The 21952-nt window shown below is 35.8% G+C and overlaps 2 protein-coding genes across 10 annotated transcripts in view; both read right to left on the bottom strand.

Annotated features, from left to right (window-relative positions):
* Positions 1 to 1654: 1654 nt before the first annotated feature.
* Positions 1655 to 11238, bottom strand: LOC149086370 (protein bicaudal C homolog 1-A-like). Of its 2 annotated transcripts, none has more exons than XM_089254840.1 (12): positions 10890 to 11238; positions 10476 to 10781; positions 10300 to 10357; positions 8921 to 8991; positions 8044 to 8260; positions 7634 to 7804; positions 7383 to 7548; positions 6594 to 6766; positions 6165 to 6289; positions 5987 to 6089; positions 4441 to 4686; positions 1655 to 2574 (listed from the first exon to the last, which is right to left on the bottom strand). In XM_089254840.1, the coding sequence occupies exons 1-12, from the start codon at positions 11100 to 11102 to the stop codon at positions 2456 to 2458; spliced, it is 1968 nt and encodes a 655-aa protein (XP_089110966.1). In that variant the 5' UTR covers positions 11103 to 11238; the 3' UTR covers positions 1655 to 2455. The 2 variants fall into 2 exon arrangements, with proteins under 2 accessions (XP_089110966.1, XP_089110975.1); XM_089254849.1 differs by having other exon boundaries at positions 5987 to 6086.
* The window catches only part of LOC149086369 (uncharacterized), a 139408-nt gene continuing 128615 nt past the window's right edge, over positions 11160 to 21952 (bottom strand). For 5 of the 8 annotated variants that reach the window (XM_089254879.1, XM_089254860.1, XM_089254896.1 and 2 more), the window contains 2 exons: positions 17065 to 17237; positions 11160 to 11299 (listed from right to left, as the gene is read on the bottom strand). In XM_089254879.1, the coding sequence (XP_089111005.1) occupies positions 11167 to 11299; positions 17065 to 17237 (306 nt within the window). In that variant the 3' untranslated portion in view covers positions 11160 to 11166. Of the gene's footprint in view, positions 11300 to 17064; positions 17238 to 21952 lie in introns of those variants that run through there. The other 3 variants (XR_016195717.1, XM_089254888.1, XM_089254906.1) reach the window with 2 other exon arrangements.

The raw sequence follows: 21952 nt of genomic DNA, 5'->3' as shown, positions 1-21952 counted from the left end.
TAATTTTTGTATGTTGTTCATTAAACAGTGGTTATCCAACACTGGACCCTTTTACTGTAGCTGCTGCAATGGATACCAAAAGGTTATCGTTTAAAATTGCATCAAATGAAGATCACTGCCATGTGAAAATATAACAATGAAAGTTAAAAAAAAACTGTGTGCCACAATACATAAAAAAATTAGAAATCTTGAACATTCTATTGTAACCATGACCGAATTGGTTGGCCTGCATTCTCTGAAACGGGATTAACCTATGTCAGTCAAACAAAAAGCAACTTTGACCTGAATATGCCTGAAATTTATAAAATTTCAAACCTTGAATACAATGATTAATTGATCAAGCGCACATGAGTATCAGAGACTAGCATTGAGCAATCTTGATATTTCTAGGAAAAACAGATTGAAAACATTACTGCTCTTTAAGATCAAAAATTTATCTTGAAACACTTGTAAAGACTAGTCATCTTTGAACAAAATAGGTTCGCAGCTTCAAGAGATATCTCTGAAACAGTTAAATACAGGAAAGGGAGGAGAAATAATACTGACACTTTTGCTGAATTGTTAATTGCAATTATAACTGCTGTGAATCACCATCCCAAATTTTATTACTGCATATTTTAAAAAACTTTCCCAATTGCAAGCAGTTTCTCCCCCACCAAACAAGAAAATTCACACACTCCTCCATCTTTCATTTCCCTGACTATAATACAAAAAACACCCGCCATATATCCTTTCTAGGAAGAGAAATATTTTTTTTCCCTAAAAAGTATACTTGTGTATATATTCCTTTTTCTCGCTCCTTATCTAACATCGAATATAAGAGTGATTTCATCCTCAAAACAATGTTTTACATTGTTCTGCAACAAACCCTTGGCTGCCTAGAAATTTTCTGCAATATAGTTTTATACATTTTTAAAATCTTTCCAGATTATTCTGCAGTAATATCAATTATTCTGAGACAGACAGCAGATTTCAGCATATTCTGCTTCGGAGGAGGCAGTTGGAGAGCGAAATAAAATACTTCTAAAAATGTAATAAAGCTGTTTTTACACTAGACTATCTCTGGGTGACAAAACAGTTCGATGCAATATCTTGGGTTGACAAATAAAGCAGATCAAGTTTGACGAGATATATATATTGGGATTGCCACTGAAAAAGGGTTAAAAATAACGGATAAATCAGCGTAGTACATTATACAATGAACATGCAAACTAGCTCAGAATCCATATTTCACATAGGGTAATTTTTGGTTAGCTAAATGTTATGTCTATAAACACCAATTTTAAAATACCTTTTAATTGAAGCAGTTACATTTTAGACTGGGATTACATGTTCTATAAAAACCACACCTGTAGGAAAATAACCAAAATAATTAGAAAATATATATTTTTATTGCCCAGTTCAAAAAGACAACTCAGAAAAATAGTTATACATGTTAGGAAACAGAATAAAATGACTTCTTTTAAAACAGCAATATTCTCAACTCTGCTTGTGTGTGCTTCCTACTATAATAAATCCAGGTTGATTTCCCCCATTCAGTTCCATGTAAATCAAATCTGAAATAAAGATCTTAAAACAATTTTGAGTTGCCTTTTTAAATTGGGCTTTTGATACGTTATTTTAAGTAAGAGGTGAAATAACTGAAACCATAAAATTGAATTCACAACAATTTTTATTGATCTTAAAGCACAAAGTTAGGAACTTTATTGAAGGTTCAAAAGGTTTAGAAAAAAGGAACATTACATACATCGAAAACACAGGCGAAATAACCATCGTTCTTACAAAGTAAAAAAAAAGAAAACGACAAAGTATTAACAAATTCATCAGGAACAATAAAAACTACTGGGTTAGACTATTTCACAAATACATAAAGGAGAAAAAACACTAGAAAAAAAAAATTCATCCTTCGAGTAGGCTAAAACAATTTTCAATACTTTGATTTTATATTTGCCTAAACAAAGCTGTCAGCCAAACTCAATAAAAACATAAAACTATCTTGAATAACATCAAAAACGAATTCTTGAATACAAAAATGAAAGAAAAAAAACCAACTTTCTCAAAAATATTCATGCATTCGGAAACTTTATAAAGGAAAAAATACTAAACTAACAAAAAAAAAAAAAATTGTGCTTCATTTAAAAAATACCACAGTCAGTAATTATTTGTTACGTAAAAAAATATGAATTTCTCTTAAGGAAATTGTGAGATTACTTAACTGTGTAATAAAAATAGATCATCTCTTGCAGAATGCAGGGGGAGCGTCAAAAACATTGCACTGACAATTGAAGTCCTTGGGACAGATTTTTTATATATACTACATTTGCTATACATACATATAAAACAAGACCAGTATACAAAATATTTCATAATCTTTGGTTTTTCCTTCTTTGGTAGAATTCAGTTTGAAACCTGTGCCTGCCAGAATTTCTATTTCAATAATCGCTTCATGAAGCAATTACTTCCCATCTGTAGTTGCAGTAGGCAAATGCCGAGAGAAAAGAGGTCTTCGTTCAGCTCCGGGAGCAGCTCTGAACTGTCGAAGGGATAAATCCAGCTTTTTAGGTTCTCTTATAGCTGGAACGAAAATAGAAACACTAACTTAAAAAATAAAAAAATCTAAGCTTATAAAGTCAATACTTTAAAGAAAAGGCAAAATCCCTAATTATTGGATATAAATTACCCTTGGCAGGAAATTGACCAGTCAACTGTCCAATTAATCTCTCCGAGCATTACCCGCAATGCTCATTTCTTTTTTGAAGATGCGCACGCTTTTTCCCTTTTCTTGGAAGTTTGAAATATTAAAATATTTTTTTTTATAGCATGTTTTTTTATAGCTCTAATGTGTCGAGACATATGACACCCCAAAAGTGGGGAGGGGCGGTCATAATGTCCTGTGACTAAAACAAATGCTGTTGATGGATTTATGTGGAACCATAGTAGTTGAACCTTTGCTAAAAGACATACGAGTAATAAAACAGATGCATTTTCGCAAGGGAGTTGGAAATTGAAACAAAAATGATGGGGATGCAGCTTTGCAAAGCATGACAAAGATAATAGTAATAATAATCTCAGACCTTGAAATATAATTGTCAACTCCATCTAGTGATGAGATAATAAAGTAGGATGGCTGTACAGAGATGACAGCACATGTATGACAAATTATTTCGTGATATCTATGTGAAAAAAACCGAAAAGTCTGTCGGCAAATGGCGTCGTAGGCAACACCATTACGTATATTAGTGACGGCAAATGCAGTCTTAACCACTTCACTGGTGAAAAAGACCGAAAAAGTCTGTGCGTCTGCAAATGCCGTCGTAAGCACCAATATTACGTATGGCAGCGACTGGTTAAGAGCTATTGCAAGTCTGAAGTGAATTACAATATATTTTTAAAAAAAAGGCCGCAAATATATGAGATCAATTTAATCCTAGAATACCAACTAAAATAAAAACTAATAACTGCGTAATAATTGCCTATACATCTGTTTCTGAGACTGTATAGTAGAGCTAATATTGTTTACGGTCTTATTTATTTTAATATAAATTATATTAAAATCATCTTTTATTCCCTGATACCAGTGAAGTTTTATGATTAAACTCACTTTAATTCAAAATTGCATTTATTTATGAAAAAAAAAATTCTCAAAGTTACAGAAATGCCAATATAGACAAGTAGGTTATACAAGATATACAGAAGACTGGATGTTGTGAAGATTTATTATTTTAGATGTTAATTTTTTAAGGAAGGAAAAAACTCATCTCTGCCTAAACTCAGTAGGTTATACTTATTAAAAGATTGATCACACACAGAAACAGGACAACAGACAAACATTCCCTCAAATGTGACTGGCTTTACTTTTAAGAATTTCTTGGGAAAACATCAAAACTGAAGCAAAAGCATCGAAAAATGGTTATATCCAAAGTCATAGCATTTTCATAAATGCTATAAACAAGGTTCATTAACATTATTCTCTTTGGGAATTAGCTCAGATCACTATTGGAGTTAAAGTCAAGGTATTATTGCAACAGACTATAAATTTTTCAATATACTAAATCACACAGAAAAAGTGATCTTGGAGATCAGACCCTATAATACAAGGGTATGAATTAGTAACTTTCAAGAACAAATCACACTATTGTAATGAAAGCTAGCAATTTGGATTATACTCTAAGTTAAGATACCACTGTATGGCTTGAAGAAGAAAAAAAAATTTAGTATGAAAACAGGAAAATACTCAAAAAAGTTTTGATTCCATTGAAAAAATTAGTAAACAAGCTTTTCAATAAAAAAGGATTTTCCATACTAGTTAGTGAAACGTTTTAAAAAAATATTTAATCCCAATTGGAATATTCACTTTAAAAAAAAAAAAAAAAACCCTTAAAATCATGTTTTAAAACTATTTGTTAACTTCTGTTTTCAAATGAAATATACAATATGTACCTGCTATTGCAGATAACATTTTCCTGCGCGCTGCATAGCTAATATTCAATTGTTGCAAATCAATGTCTGTAAGCGTCAAAAACGTATGAAAGTCAATTTCATGGCGGTTAAAAAGTTCCAGATATTGCTCCAGTTCAAATACATTGAACAATTGCTGAAGAGTACGAATCGATCCATAGCCAACAGCTGACAACTGCTGCTGAGGAAAGTGCTCCCAAAAGTTGCTCAGACTGAATGGTGATGGAACTAAAAAAATATATGCATCTCGTAAAAAAAGTAGTTATGTATATAAATTATAGATTAGTAAAAACAAGAAACTATGTAATATATATTTTTGCAAAATTAAAAACATTTAGGTGACAGTAAACCAGTGAAAATACTATTTTATTAGAGATATTTTAGGTTGAGAAAAAAAGTTATATTTCCTTAATAGACATTTTCTGGATATTATGCCGAGAAACTCTAAAAAGCCAGGACTTGAATGCAGGCAAGCATGCCACCATCTACACCAGGACACACAACCCTACCTTCTTTATTTCACGCACATGTCTCCAGTGGTGTAGATGGTGGTATGCTTGCCCGGTTCGCATGAGGGCCTGGATTAGAGTTCTGGCAGAGACCAGATGACTTTTCTTTCAAGTTTACCCAAGCATAATAAAGAAAATATTTCCTTGATATCTTGGGCCAAGAAAAAAAACTACCGTCCCAGGGTATTTGATAAAGGGAGACTTAATGCCTCTTCTTCAGCACCTCATGCTACAATGGATGAAATAAGGAAGGCAAGGTAGTGTCTCCCAGTGGTATAGATGGTAGCATATTTTCCCAGTTTGCAAAAAGGCCTGAGTTAGATTCCAAGTACAGACCAGATGAATTTTCTTTCATTAGTTTACCTCAGCATAATATCCAGAGAAAATGTTTCTTTGATATGTTACTTGTGGTAATTAAGTGGTTCTTAGAAAGTAAAAACAAAATAATTTCACTTCTATAATGTCTTCAGTCAAGCATTCATTATGATCAAAGGAATTCATATAAAAGAGCACAAGCCATAAATAGCTTAAGCTCTACTTTTGAAAAGATAGTACAAGAAATAATGAAAGAACAAAGCATTTTCAATGTACAACTTTTTACCGGCCAATTAAGATTTGGATCGATTTTCTTGATAGAATGGTTTGATTGTTTTATTTCCCTTTCTGATCCTTAAAATTTAAGATATCAAACAAAAAACAATCTGATAAATCCATGAAACAAAGAAAATTTTCTACATGTCCATAGAAACAAAAATTAAAATTTATTTTTTTCAAAAGTAGGCGATTAGAAACAGTTAAAAATTTATGACACAAGTGCCAAAATAATTTACAAACTTGAAATTTTTCCAATCTTGCACCTTTAGGTAAAAGTGCCTTCATGTACGGAAATATTTACCCAACAAAACCATTTTCAAAATTAGGAACATTAGCCATTAAAAGGCAAATTAAAAAAAAAAAAAAATTGTTACAGAAAGCTGAGTATTACAAGCGAAACTAGCTAAGATATATGTAGAACTCACCCTGGTCCATTGGATTATTAGATGCCGAGGCACTAGATGCAGAAGCCTGATCAGGTAAATTTTCAGAAACTTTACCCTGGAGCAACTTGCAGTCATCTGCCTGCTGTGAATATGATCAGAATATAACATGACAATTTGAGATACTTATATTTCAAATGATACTTTGCAGAATTGTTACCTCTGTGTTATCACGAGAAGAAAGTTTTCCTTGCAGAGCAAATCCTGGCATAGATTTAGAAAATCCCAGTCCTGACCATAAGGCAGATGGAGTCCTGACGCCATCTCCTATTTCTTGCTGCATAGCTGAAAATTCGAAATTGAATAATACAAAATGTGTAAACTAAGAAATTTTATTCGCTTATTATCTGAATTAAAATTTTCAGTTAATTAAAACTGTTCTAGAAAAATTATCTATATCTAAATCGACACCCAAGAAAGAATTTCAAAAACATTATCACAATAAAGAGTAAAGACATGTTTTTTTCTAAAGATATGAATTTTAATTATTAACGTTGCAATAGATTTTTGAAATTCATTTCAAATAGATTTTACTATATATATATATAAATATTTTTTATTGCACTTAAGAATAACTGATGAGACTTGCCTTTAGTCGCACCAATCTTTTTATTTTCATATTCTGCAAGAAGAACCGCAAGATCAGCATTAGAACGCTCTTTATAAGGAAAATCGCTCATGTAAAGACTGCTGGAATCATCGTTGCATAAGGAAGAGGTTGAGGAAGCCGACGATTCCGGATGGCTCGAGTTGTTCCCACACCTAATAATGAAAATTTGACATTTCAGGTATTTGGTTCAACCCAATCAACAATTGTTTATTAGGTTTGTCAAAAATTCATTGTGAAATTCTGAATATGAAGTGAAATAATCATTAATTATCTAAAATAACACTTCTTAAGAGGAAATACAAGTATCTCAAGATTACCCTTGATTTCACTTTTATTTTTTCTGCTTGAATCATTTCCCGTATAAATATATAACCATTTAATTTTTTTTACAACTATTGCTGTAAATGTATATATACACATAGTGGATTCTGTTTATAACGTTCCCAATTAAAACATTTTCCTGCTTAGGAAGATTCTCTTGGTTTAAATTCTTATACTCATTGAGATTCCCCCGTTTAAAGTTTTTCTGCTTACGCTGTTTTGTGTCAGTTTTGAAAACTTTAAAAGCAGGATCCACAGTATACAGTAAAACCTCTTAACAGTCATCCCTCGAATGTGGTAATTTTTTTTATGACCAAATATTTTCCTGTATAATAAAAAAGTATGCATTTCAAACCCTTGATTATCCCCTTGAGTCACCTATTTTACCAGTCATTTTTTCAGATTTAAAGTACTATCGAAAAATGCTTCCATCAGGCAGAAACTCACCTATTTCTCGATGAGAAAAAAATTCCAGAGTCTGCATCATCCTGAGACACAGAGGAAGACGACGATAACATTTTGTTTGGGGACGGTGGAGGAAGAAATGGTGGCAAGTCATTGCTGTACGCTCTATAATGCTTGTTTGTTGAGCTTATTTTGTTACACCAAGTGCCTGAAACAGTTTTAAAAATATAAGTCACTGAATTTACTTCTGAAAAATAATCACATTGATGGATACTTAAATCTGAAAATGTCACCTTGAGTTTCATTGCTAAAATCATGATTGAGATTAGGTGGATACCGAGTCATTCCTGGACTTCCAGAAGGAATCATGGTCGTCAGATCACTTAAGATTCCGATCAATTTCGGGTTACGATGAATGAGATTCGATAAAGCAGTTAAAGACTCAACTGTATTCATATCATAACCTGCATGTAAAATTAATGTTTTACAGGTGATAATTTTCAGAATAACAAAAGTGGAACAGCATTCATGTAAAAGCATTTACTTGATTAATTAGAAACAATCTTGCTACACAGAAAATAGATTGAAACAAAAATAGGATCTAAAAAAATCGCATAACTCGATATCTTATTTATTTAATCTATTAGTCACGATTGCACACATTTACATGCACGTGTACTTATTAAAGTAGATGATGTTTTACCTATGCCATTAGGTGATGCAGGATTTGTATTTCCAATATTTGCTACATATTGTGGGACAGATACTTCCTCTGTGCTGAAACCATAATTGATACTAGCTGCTTGAGCTACAGTAGAAGTCTGATCGTAGTTGCACATCTGGTCTTGTAATCCTAGAATTTCTTTCCTTACTTGAAAAAGAATTCTAGAGTCTCTTTCTGAACCACGAAGAATCACTGACTGTAAATAATTATTGAGTGTTAATCTTCACCTTATTAGATTTAGGTTCGTCAGAAATCATATCTATGAAACTCAAATATTTCCAATGATACACAAAACTAGATATTAAATTTCATGATTTTTGGAACAACTTCAAGATGAAATTTTGAATTAACATTTTTAACATGCACGACTCCAAAAACAGATCTTTAATAATCTGTTTTCCTAAACGATCAGTATAATTTGTTCTAGGAAATTAGTGTTACAACCAAAGACTAGCTTGCTAACCGCTCAACTGTGTGGCAGTTTGAAAAAGAAAACTAATCTTTTAAAAAAATTCAACATTTTAAATAACACTAACCGAAAATAAAATCCCAACACAAAGGAGTTGTGTTAGATAAGCATTGGAATTTTATTTTCTGCCAGTGTATATCTAGCTGTGCAAGAATAATTTTCGATGGAACTCTCCCTTCATAGAAGTGCTTGCAAATACTTGTCTTGACCGCAATGTCTGAGCTAAAATTAGTACTCTGAAAACAGTCTTTATTCTTACACACATATCTATCAAGAGATTAGTCTGAACTATGCCTGACTGAGTTAATAATGCTGCAAAAGAAGAGTCTGATGAATTTTTGAAAAGACAAATTACCTAAATATTTCAAATGAAAAATTTCATCTCACCTTAATGTTTTCTTTGATCTTTGGGCGAACCATTATGTTATTGTGAGTCTCCATCAAATTGTTGACCAACACTGGAAAAATAAATTAATATTTACAGGACAATATATGCGATAAAATATATACAAGCAGCCAGACTAAGGCAACTTTTCCCATAAAGCAATAGCTTAAAATTTTGTCCAAGACCTTAAATTCAGACATCAAACCCTCTAGCCAAGGTTTTAATGGAATCACTCCCCACCCTCCAAGTAAAGAAAAAGGTGCACGTGGATCTGGTGCCTCGATTGCAAGACCAGAGGGGGATGTTAAATTTTTGAAATTATTCACAATTGCACAGGAGAGGCACAATGAACACCTCCCGGCTGAAAGAGTCTATTTGGGATGTACAGCATCTAGACTCTGCACTTAAATATTGGAGGTTATAAGCGCTATAGGACACCTGGACATTTTTTCAATGGGCACTATCGTTCAAATTTATTGACAAATTGTCTTTTTTACAACTACGCAATAATGGTTTGATAGTCATTGTTAATGTAGACCTGTTGTGTTGCACACCAGGGTAATCAGACACTGGGGAGGTAGCTTACACAAGATTTTCTTGAGGGGTGAAACAGTTTCATATTATTTTTCCAGGGAGAGGTGAATTTTTACAGTGAAAAACATACCCCTCATAATCAAGACCTTAAGAGCATCATTGACTCCAGCGCTAAGGAATTTTTTAGAAGCCTTACTAGGTGAATTCGTGAAAGTTTCAACCAGATGTCATTTTTGTAAGGTGCCCGGGTGGACCCATGCCTTAAGACTGCTGCTCATCACCCAGTGATACGTACATTAATGCACTGGGTGGGGGTTGGAAACTTAAGGGGGGTGCAAAGCTGTTTTTGCACTGGCCACAAAAAATTTAAGACAGTCCTTGTATACAAGTATAGAATATATATAAAAAGGAACTACAACAAAACAAATACGATCAGTTTAACCTTTTGGTGACTCAATTTGAATTATAATTTTCTGTATGCGTGAAAATTCTTTCCCTGTATCACGCATTAGAAAACGATTGAGCAGACTTACTCATCTATATACGATGGAAGCAGTTCAAGAGATAAATATGTACAGTAGACTCACTATCAGCACATATCAGACCGGTGTGTGCTGAATTACTTTAATCTCCAAATTATTGGAAGTCAATTGAAAAAGCCATGTAGATAAACTTTTTTGTGCAGACATGCAATGTTTTCCCTCTTCCATACTTAAAAACCCACCTAAAAATGCAGGATTACTGGATGGGCAGGATTAATGCACACCCAGATTATCGAGAGTCTAAATATTCCAAATAGGTCATGCAGTAAAGTCCAGTTCAAAAATATACACTTTTAACAAATCACCTGAGTCAACATCTTGTCCTTCTTTAAGATCAAACATCAGTGCAAGAGGAAGACATTTCTGTAAAAACATTCGACAGATTTATGTATCTATTAAATCATTTTTTAAATAAATTTTAAACATTGTTGAAAATAGTTTTAAGTTACGAGTAGCATCCAATACGAAAAGTAAAACCTACAAGCAATTCTTGCCAAGCCAAGCAGACGCTGTCAAAAGATCCTTGAAATACTACAGAGGATTTAGTCTGTAACACTTGAGGTCCCTGCATAGCTCCAAGATTCAACTGGGCAGCAGGTCGATATGTAGGCGGTAACACTGGAACTCCTGTTAATACTGGATTGTTGGCAGAGGCTGTCGTATCAGGAAACGTTATAGTAGCTCCAGTTTTTGACATTATCATTTGGACATTGGACCCGCCATTGCCCATCACAAAAGAATGGTGCTGAGCTGCCACTTCTGTCTTCATGTACCCCATTACTGGAATCTTGAAAATAAAAACCCATAAACCCCTTGAAAATAAAAAGACATTCCAGACATTTCCAGGAACAGATTTAAAACAGAAAAAAAGAATGCTCACTCGACATAAACTTACTGTCTTTGAGCCGGTAAGGTATTCCATGAGATATAGAAGCCCTTGTCTCAACCTAGAGAGCAAACGGTTGCATCCACGAACTATAACTAGAACTCTGCCAGGTATCAATGTCTTAAAGGCAACATTAAAGCTGTAAGTCTGCTGGATGTGTTGCAGAGCTGGTCCTGACTCATCACCAGGTTTAGTGGATGCTCCAGCTGGTAACTCGAACATATACACTACGACTGGTGAACGAATTTTTTAAAATTTGGAGAACATTGCAATTTACATGGAAGGATTATGTGCGAGGTGGATAATCCGCCAAACATAAACTGAGATAAGTTTCATACTGATTTAGTTTTTCTTTCGCAATAACCAAATCAACTACCTTGATGAACTTCTTCTTTGTCAATTCATGCGGCAAATAGCCCCTGAAAAACAAAAATTTATTAAGCAGTGGTGCAAGTGCCCCTCATCTATTTCGAAGCAGCAAATTTCATTTTTGGAGCAGAACTATAAACAAACTATATCTGCTATGTAAGGAGTAATTTTTCTGTGAAATCCCCCCAAAAAAAAATGGTTGAAAAACAAATTCTAAATAAATTTCCTTCACAAATTAAAATCCATTTAAATTTTTTCTGAATATCTTCTGTCACTACTAAAACATGCATTACTGAAATGACGAATAAAAATTATTAGACTTTTTTCAAATTAAGCAACATGCATACTAAAAACCTAGGCAGCAAGAATTTCTGCTGCTTGAACACAAAAAAAAAAAATAGTGTGCAGAATATAATAAGGGTTTCTGTGAAAAAAAATTACCTTCTCACAGAATTTAAAGGAATTATTAAACTTCAAAGCAAAATGCAAAAAAAAAACAACAAAAAACAGAAAAATATAAATAAATACCTTATTTACTTAAACAATTTTTCAACCTAATATACACTATCTACCAATAAGTATTTGGACACCTATGCAAATGACGATATCTGCGGTCCTGAGATACGTCACGTCCTCCGCCGGTATATATCGTGTAGGAAACAACATCTGCATTAGTCGCATGCAAGATGCCGCGCAGTTCGGAGCTCTCTGATTTCGAGAAAGGTATAATTATCGGGTATCACAAAAATGGCCGATCCTTAAGGGACATATCTAGCGAGCTGAAGTACCCAAAATTGACAGTGGCCTATGTGATTAAGAAGTGGAAGGTGAGCTGTGATTGTCGGAATTTGCCCCGAGTCGGCAGACCAACGAAACTGGGAGATAGAGACCGACGGGTGCTGTCCAGAGAAATTCGGAAGAACCGCACCCAACCGATGGCCCTCATCCGCGAGGAGTTTCAACAGGCATCCGGGAGTATTGTTTCAATGAATACCATCCGTAAGGAAGCACATCTGATTGGTTTTCACGGTCGTGCTGCTGCCCATAAGCCTTTGATCACAAAGTCCAACCGTGTTGCTCGGTTAATGTGGTGCAAAGCACATCGAAATTGGACCGTAGATCAGTGGAAACGGGTTCTTTGGAGCGACGAATCAAGGTTCACCCTCTACCGTTCGGATGGCAGGGTCTGGCGTCTGCCTGGAGAACGTCTCCTACCATAATGCATTGTGCCAACAGTCAAGTTCGGCGGAGGTGGAATTATGGTCTGGGGGTGTTTCTCCTGGTATGAACTGGGACCCTTGGTCCCCATTCATGGCAAGCTCAACGCCGATGCCCACTGCACTATTTTGGATGACAATGTGCTTCCTACGTTGTGGACCCCTGTTACTTCCAGGACGACAATGCCAGCTGTCATACTGCGAGGTTAACCAAGGCTTGATATGGTGCCAATGGGGTTCATCGAATGGACTGGCCTGCCCAGAGCCCAGACCTGAACCCTATCGAGAACCTATGGGACGAGTTCGATCGCCGAATTAAGGGGGCGCCCTACCCGTCCAAAATCGGTGAAGGAACTGACATGTCTTCTCCAAGCCGAGTGGAAGAAAATACCACTAGCCGTCACACAAGGACTTGTGGAAAGTATGCCCCGGAGGGTTCACGCTGTAATTGCCTCTCGTGGAGGCTCTACCAACTATTGATTTTGAATAAAGTTAGTTTTTCTTTTCTATCACAGGTGTCCAAATACTTATTGGTAGATAGTGTAGCATGTTAATAGATTACGAATCATGAGTCGCTTTCAGAAGTTCAGCATCTCAATGACAATTTTTTTTCGAATTTTTTATGCCCTTGAACATAAGATTTTGTATGTGTTATTTCATTAAAGCATTGGATGGACGGATTTTTCCATGTTCGAACAAGATTTTATTTATTTGTTAACAATGAACTCTTTCACATCTGCGTTACCATGTGCTAAAGATAAAAAAGCCTTCACCAAAACTGGCAAAATTTTGAACTTTGGGCTGCTTTCAAGGTTACAAAGTTTAAATGTCTGCCCAATATCTATTTATTCTCTGAACTGATTTCACTTGTAATTCTTTGCATTGTAGTACAACCCATTCATCACACATAATTAATAGTTCTGTTGGTGATACAATGTTAAGCAACATCCTAGCAATAAGTGAGGGAGTGCAAAAAACAAGAAAGGGTGCAAACGTTTCATTCTCTCCAACGTGTTTTGGAAAGGTAACACATTAATATAAAAAATATCTCACAGAAGTTATGTACAGGGGTGGGAAGTGACAAAGTCCATTTCAGAGCAGCGTTGGAGCAGCAAAATTCAGGATTCTGAGCAGTTTTGGAGCAGCAAAATATAGGATTCAGAGCAGGTATTTATTGGAACAGCGAAATTAACAATATTTTCGTTAACCCTCACCCCTTTTCAAAATAAAACAACTGCAGTCTTTTTTTTTTTTTATCAAACATCTTTTCATCAGCTTGTTTTTTGTTTCTTCAGGCTTTTCACATCTTGTTTGAAACAGCGGCTGTCATGAAATTTTTCGCACCAATCTATTTAAGATGATTTTTGCTTATTGAAGACACTATTTACTGTCTGGAACAGCCGCCCTTTGAATGGGCTAAAAATTTTCTCTAAGTTTTCAATTGTTTTATACTCTTGAAAGAAATTCTTGCAAAATGGGAGAGAATTTCGGAAGAATCAAAACGATATTTGGCGATTCAGTACTCATTTTTTGGTGAGATTGACGATCTGACACTTATTGTTTGGCGATTCAATACTCGTTATTCGGCAACATTGGCGAATTAACGCTTATTTCAGCAAAGTTTCTGAATTAGCAATTGGCGGACATGTGCTTTTTACTCCCGGAATGATTTTTTTTTCACGAAACACCGGGATTTGACGTAATGACGACCGGCTACAGTAATTTCTGCTTCTTTCAGTGGAGACTTTTTTTGAAAATGGAAACTGACCCACATCAGGGATGGGAAGTGACTAAGTCCATTTCGGAGCAGCTAAATTCAGAATTTGGAGCAATTTTGGAGCAGCAAAATATTTGATTCGGAGCAGATATTTATAAATTGGAGCAGTGAAATTAACAAGAATATTTTCGCTAACCCTCAACCCTTTTCAAAATAAAACTGCACTGTTTTTTGTTATCAAACATCTTTTCGTCAGCTTGATTTTTATTTTTGGTGTTTTAGGCTTTTGACACCTTGTTTGAAAGAGCGGCTGTCGTAAAATTTTTTGCTTTGCACCCGTCTATTTAAGATGATTTTTGCTTACTGAGGGCACTATTTGCTGCCTTGAACAGCAGCACTTCAAATGAGCTAAAAAAATTTTTAGTTTTTAATTTTTTTTATACTTGGAAAGAAATTGTTGCAAAATGGGAGAGAATTTGGGAAGAATCAACTCGATGTTTGGCAATTCAGCACTCATTATCTGGCGAGATTGGCAATCTGACACTCGCTATTTGGCGATATTGACGATTTAACGCTAGTTATTCGGCAAAGTTTCTAAACTAACATTCGTAATTCGGCGGACATGCGCTTTTTACTCCCGGAATGAAAATTTTTTTCACAAAATATCGGGATTTAACACAATCGCCTACAGTAAGTTCTGCTGCTTCCAGTGACGACTTTTTTTTTTAAACGGAAACACTCGAATTTGCACTTTAGAGCTGAAAGGCATTGCAAACCATCTTCAGTTCCACGATCACGAACAATATCGGGGATTCGCGATGGAAAGCCCGATCAAGGGCCGATAGTTTAAGTATAATGGAATAAAACACGCTCTTCTCGTAAAGAAACGTTTCGTGGCTAGCAGGAACAACAATTTTTTTTGCGTCCTTTCCGAAATTCCGGGCATACTGAAGCAAAATTCGCTATTTGGCGCAGAAAAATGCAAAAATACGCTATTGGAGCAGGATGGCACAAGATATTAGTTTTGGCGCAGTGTTCCCACCCCTTGCCACATTTGCGCATTAAAGCGAAAGACCATTGCAAACCATCTTCAGTTGCACGATCGCGGATAATATCGGGATTTCGCAATGGAAAGCCAGATAGTTTAAATAAGGCGATAGTTCATGTACAGTGGAATAAAACACACTCTTCTCAGAAAAAATTGCTCCCCAGCAAGCAGGAACAAAAAATTTTTGGCGTCCTTTCCGAAATTCCAGGCATACTGAAGCAAAATTCGCTATTTGGTGCAGAAAAATACGAAATTACACTATTGGAGCAGGATGGCGCAAGATGTTAATTTTAGCACAGTGTCCCCACCCCGTATGTAAAATGAGCATGCTCCTAGTACAAACTCCTTCCTTTGACTATTGTTAAGTGCATGCCCCTCCCCCACCAATGCAGTAGCGGACCGTGCAGCCACATTGGGCTCCACTCTCGGAGGGGTGCCAAATAAAGTTGAAAGGGTGAAAAAAAACCGCTGTCAGTAGCACCAAAAATAGATTATGCATGAGTAGAAATTTTTTTTTCCTCGTGACTCCCCTGGGTTCACCAAATCCGGATTTTCAAAATGTGAAATTGTCACGATCGGCAACTGCCGACAATAACCACATAATGGCTAGATGACAAAACTATGAATATTTTAGCTGGAGTTTTTATAGATCCCATCTTTTCCCAACAATCTTCAAAAAATGGCGCTAATTTAACGAGTAAACCCCCCCCCCTTTTCGATGCATGCCGTCTTTGAATGCAGTTTGACAGCTGCGAAATTACCGTTATTTTCGGTATATAACCCGCAGGAGAAAAAAAGGTCTCCAAAATCGGAAAATTCGGCATATTCATTCAGGGACTTTGATAGCCCACCGGTTAACCAATTTTTCAATATAACCTCGACTGCTCCTGCCAAAAAATTCAGCAGGTACAAAATATCAAATATCTAGGACTTAATATTAATAGCAATTTAAAATGGAAACTTCATGCGCTAGAAATAGCGAAAAAACTACGTTTTATTGTATATAAATTCTATTATCTGAAACAAAAGGTAACAGCAGAATTTCTGAGAGAAATTTACTATGCCTGGTTTTATTCAATTGTCAATTATGGTATCATCATCTGGGGTGGCGATTACAAGACAAATCTGCTGCCTATTTGTTCTATTCAAAACAGATGTTTTAAAACTATTTACAGTGCTCGTTCTCAAATCTCAATTTATAGAAATTTAAACCTACTCCCCATAAGACATAACGCCATCTACCGAATCATACTCTACATATATCGTAATAAATCAATATGCACTCAAAGAGAGTCCATATCATTGAGAAGACCAAACGAAATTTATCGCATACCCTCATTTAGAAAAGAAATATTTCGCAAACATTTTTACTACCTTGCTCCTAAACTATTTAATGCTTTACCGTTGGTAATGCAGAATATATCTAGGTTTGCATCATTTAAAAAATCCCTTTTTGAATTTCTAATAGCAATAGACGATATAGATGTATATTTTCAATTATAGAAGCGAATTATATTATTATCCATACGCCTGTAGTTGCCTCATATCAATTGTTATTATATCAAATGTGAACTTGTATATCAGAATAATTATTAGAAAAATTTATTTGAAAATTCATTTCATTATTTAACTATTCTTTATTTTTTTATTTTTTTCATTTTTATTATAAGTTTTGTGTTATTTTTTTGTTTCTTTCGTCTTTATCTTTAATTAGTTGCTCTGTACAGGCTCAGGCCTCTTGACAACAAATATTGAGATTTCACTGTTTCATGTATTATTTAACTTTGGAAACAAATAAATATTTGGAAATTTGGAAATGAATGGAAATGGTACTTTGTTTCTTGGTTGAAAATCTCCAGTAATACTGCTTCGCTACATTTTATGGCCGCAGCTTCAAACCACTTTTCTACACCATGGAGATTCATTGTGGTACGCTGCCTGAATGTGAAGTAAGAAATTTCTTTAAATTTCTTCTTAATACTGGGCATCATGAAGTCTATATGCTCCTAAACATGAAAAATATGAATTTATACATAGATATATGTAAATTTTACAAATCAAAATTTTCAATCACATATTTCTAATTTATTCGTAATTTTTTCAAAAAATCAGCTCTGAATGTATATCTTCGTTTTTCCTTCCCCCTTAACGTCTTTGTTAAACTTAACAAGGATGGGCCAGGATACACCTCTCTCCTTTCTTCATGCGAACACTCACAAAGGGATTAAGTCCCAAGGTACTGTGCAAGACAAGTGTCAGAATTTCTGTTGCCACATTGTGTCTGTGGTCAACTTGGAAAATCAATAATTCTGGTTTGCATCCATGTCAGAGATCTCAATAGCTCGTCTAGTTACCCTCTCTTTCCCTCTGGAGGGTCCCCATGGCTCTTTGGTGGGAACCACGTTGAGTCATCGTCAAACTCAATGTTTAATTAATTGAGCAATATAATGTAAATGATCAGCAAAGTGTTATATAAAAGTGCAATATATTTTACCTCCATGCCGTCGGTGGGTCCTAGGACCATCTCACGGTCTATAATGTCATGAGTATACAATGTGCAATAGGCCTAAAAGTTGTGGATCCCGGCCAGATCTCCAATTTGTTGTTTCGTTGCCAGATTCAGTGTTATAAATTTCAACACTGCACCTTCGACCTTGTGAATGCCACCTTTCATGGGGCATTGTGGGAAAGATCCTATATAAAAACCAGACAGATCTGCACAAACACCTTCCTCCGACTAAAATTCTATTTTCATCACTAAGGCGTCACGCCCTGCTGAGGCTTGACCCAGATCGTCTCTCAAAACAATGACTTAAAATTGGAAAGGTGTGCCTTTGGCACCTTGCCCGTCTCATCGCCTGACTTCACGTGATAATCCAACGTTGTCCTGATCCTGTCACCTGTGGATTGGTTAGTGGCCAGACCGGCTACCCTTGAACGTTCGCCTCCAATTTCCTACGCAGTGGCCTCAACTTATGTTTCAAGACATAAAACCCGTCCGAACCTGGTGTTGGGGAGTCTTCTGTCATGAAGTAGACATTTTGCAACCTCTTGTGCATAATGAGAACTAATACGTGAATATCTGGACATGGTGGTGAGATCGTTCCAGTTTTATTGTTTCATTGTAATATTGAGAGAAAAGGTTAAATGTGATAATTGTTTGTTAAAATGTTATACTAATAGTTAACTGATAATTGAATAAATATTTATAGTTCAATTAAAGTCTTGTTTCATTCATTGTCATCCAATGGTAAAGGAATGGAAATCACCAAGATAGGTGATTTCAGGCTGAGCGAACGAGCATTACTCAAGATTGATTATAATACCTGCATCCTTGAGTCTCTCAAACTTGTAAATGGATGTGATGCCTGTAAAGTTTCGCTATTGTTCGTCAGCGAAACCCTTTTTTCAATAAGAGAAAATACTCGATTTCATCACACCAACACGCTGTACCTTCCTTTCTGAGATTTTAATGATTCAGACCACATAATAAAACAAAACTCATGTGTACAAAAAAAAAACCACCACACATTTTGTCACCATTTCATTGACCATCGCCTTTCTCTTATTTTCGCTACTTCCAGTAGCCTCTCTTCTTTCCTACGTCAGCCCCAGGCAGATTCCGACCCCCAACTGTCTCTTTTCTCTCGTCCCCTTTCTCTTTCCCCTCTCATCACCGTCCAGTTCCTTGCATCATCATCCCTTTCACCTCCCGGTCGGGGGGAGGTTTCTCTCCCTCATACCTCACACGCCCCCTCCAAGAGAGAAACTTGCCTTGCAGAGGCTTGTTTCTTGAATATATCACACAACCCACAACGCGATAAAGCCTATGGCTTTTCTGTCACCCTTCCTCTCTCCTTTTACAATTATAACCAAAATTGGAATTCAGACTTCACAAACCATTTTCCGTACAGAAAGATTATCGCATTGTTGAATTAAATAATAACACAAATGGGTTACATTTGAAATATACCACACACACAATACTATCGGACCATAATGAAAAATTATAATTTCCCTTTGACATAATCGAATATAAGACACAATACAAACGCGACAAAGTAATACCATAAAACAATAAAAAAAAAAATAAAAAAAACCTAGGATACAAAAAAAAAAAAAAAAACAAACAAACAAAAAAACATAAGAATATGCCAAAAATAAAATCATTTTCCAAAAATTTTCTGATAACCTCGGTTCTACAATCGTGACAATGCGTCTGGTACCTGTTTTAATAGGCCAGCCTTGTGAACGATCGTGAAATTCCACCTTTGCAGCACCAGGGCCCAGCGCATTAGCTTTGGGCTCTTGGGGGTAGTATCTTTCAGATACGTCAGGGGATTGTGATCGGTTATGATTTCAATTTTGGTCCCTATTGTCCATTTCTCGAATTTTTTAAGGACGAAGAGAATGGCCCATGCCTCTTTTTCTATGGTAGCCCACTTCCTCTGTGTGTCAGTAAGTTTGTGGCTCACAAAAGCTATGGGTTTGTATAGGTCCCCAGAATCCCTCTGGGTAAGACATCCCCAACTGCAAGGTCTGATGCGTCCACGTGCACTTGAAAACTTTTGTCATAATCTGGCGTAGAAAGATGTGTCAAAATTTTCATCCCCTTCAAAAAGTACGTTGACTGAGTTCACGCTGGAGGCAAATTTCCTAAGTTTGTTTTGATGCACATGTTTCACAGTGCCATCTTCCATCTCGACCAGAAAGGAGTGCTGGCTTTTCTGGCTTTTGATGACACCCGGCCCTTGCCACCTAGCGTATACCTTATTTTGGGAATCCGGTATCAGTATAATGACCTGGTCACCCTGTTTATAACTTCTCACTGTCGACCTTAAGTTGTAATAACTCGCCATCCTACCCTGTTGTACCCGAGACGTAAGTTGTGAATGTTCTGCCGCTCTTTCTAATCAAGATTTCATGTCTAATAGATAGGCCGATACTGGCCTGGTATTCAACTGCAACCCATCATGCTTTCCCGTCCATGTATTCTTTGGAATCGCCAATGGGCCTTGTGGGGGGTCTACCGTATAACAGTTGAAATGGGGCGACTCCAGTGGTGCTATTCGGAATTTCCCGATACGCCCAGAGCGCATATGGAAGTTGTATATGCCATTTCCGGCCTTTTTGACTTGGGTTTTTTCAAAAAATCAAATAAAAGTTGCCTAAATATCATTTTTTTTTCTTGAAAAATATCATATTGGTTCATTATTAGCCAAAATGCTTCATTTTTACCACATTTTATATCCTTGGGGTACATTCTGATGGTATATCTTTAAATGACATAAGATTTTATAAGTGGTTTTTTTCAAAAAGTCTCATAAAAGTGGCCAGAATATATATAGATTTTTCATATGAAGTATCTTAGTCATTTAAAGTTATATATAAAAGCCAAAATTTCTCTTTACAACATTTTTTAACCTTTGGCTACATTCCGATGCTCTATCTTAAGCAAATTCATGAATAAGGAGTGCATCACACATCTAAATGTTGTGGTGTATTTTATCTCACAGGGTTTTTTTCCCCCTTCACAAAAAAGCAGCTAGAGTAGTGACACCATCGTGCTAGGGGCAGATGGTCCTATAACCCAATAAAGACACCAGCTGTCCCTAAAGGACACAGACTAGTGTACTAGTAGTTACATTACCTCAGGTACATTTTCATTCCCATAAGAAGTAACACATCTCCTACTGTATATCTCCCAGTCTTAATATTCAATAGTTGTTTTTTTATACTTTCACACACACTGTTAAGCCCAGTTAATCAAGGTTCTACTGTATAGTAGTAACAGATTTATGAAAAATAATCAGCTATATACAGGGTGATTGTAATTAAGTTTTGATTCCAAAACTATACAATAAGTACTGATCAGAATGACTTGAAAATTTGCATGGATACTCCTGAAGCAATGGAAGTTTCTTTCACAAAAGAAAAAAGTGCAAGTAGATGATGCTGTACTTGGCCAGCAGTATAATCTATTTTGTGCAACCACGTCATTTCGGCACTTCCACAGCATCAGTGTGTGGATAGAACTTCTATCAAGATGCACATTGCAATACCAGCAAAGTAGCTGCTGAAGACCCATTTTGACAGGATGCACCTTAACCCTTGCAACTTCTGGCTGTGGGGGCACCTCAAAATGTTGTGAACAGTGGTCAGATTGCAAACTTTGGTGAATTGCAATCTCCAGCACCCCCATAGCAGAATGTTTTGCGATGTTCTGCAACGAGCCCTCAGCTGACTGAAAATGTTCTGCGGTAAAAATTCACATATACATAATAGCGCTTTTCTACACTTTTTTTAAAATTCTTCCAGATTGTTCTGCAACAGCAGTGGTTGTTCTGCGACGTACGTCACACATTTCGGCATATTCTGCTTTGGGGTCCAGCACATTCCCTATATGTTAGAAGTTCCTCAGGAATATTAACCGGGGGGGGGGGGGGGGGGCGGTGTTTGGTTTAACACTAGAACCGCGGCACTTTCGGTATACCTAGAACCGCAGACTGGGTCAAATTGACCCAGACTGTGAAAGAACGATGTTTCATAGCGAAAACAGTAATTTATTTTCGATTTCTGGGTTTTCCCCTACTCCTATTCAATGTTGTTTAATTGTGTATTCATAATGTAAAATTATATTTGTTTATGAATATATAAATGGGCTTCAAAATTAGCTAAAAAATGATGCAATTCAGTTCAGTAAAAATAAAATTTAATATAC

The sequence above is a fragment of the Pholcus phalangioides genome, unplaced genomic scaffold, assembly GCF_987345545.1.
Source record: "Pholcus phalangioides strain wild (caught in Gottingen) unplaced genomic scaffold, Ppha-v1.0 ptg000004l_1, whole genome shotgun sequence".
Lineage (NCBI taxonomy): Eukaryota > Metazoa > Arthropoda > Arachnida > Araneae > Pholcidae > Pholcus > Pholcus phalangioides.
The sequence above is the reverse complement of the archived record's forward strand: the minus strand, read 5'-3'. Positions and strand labels throughout refer to the sequence as shown.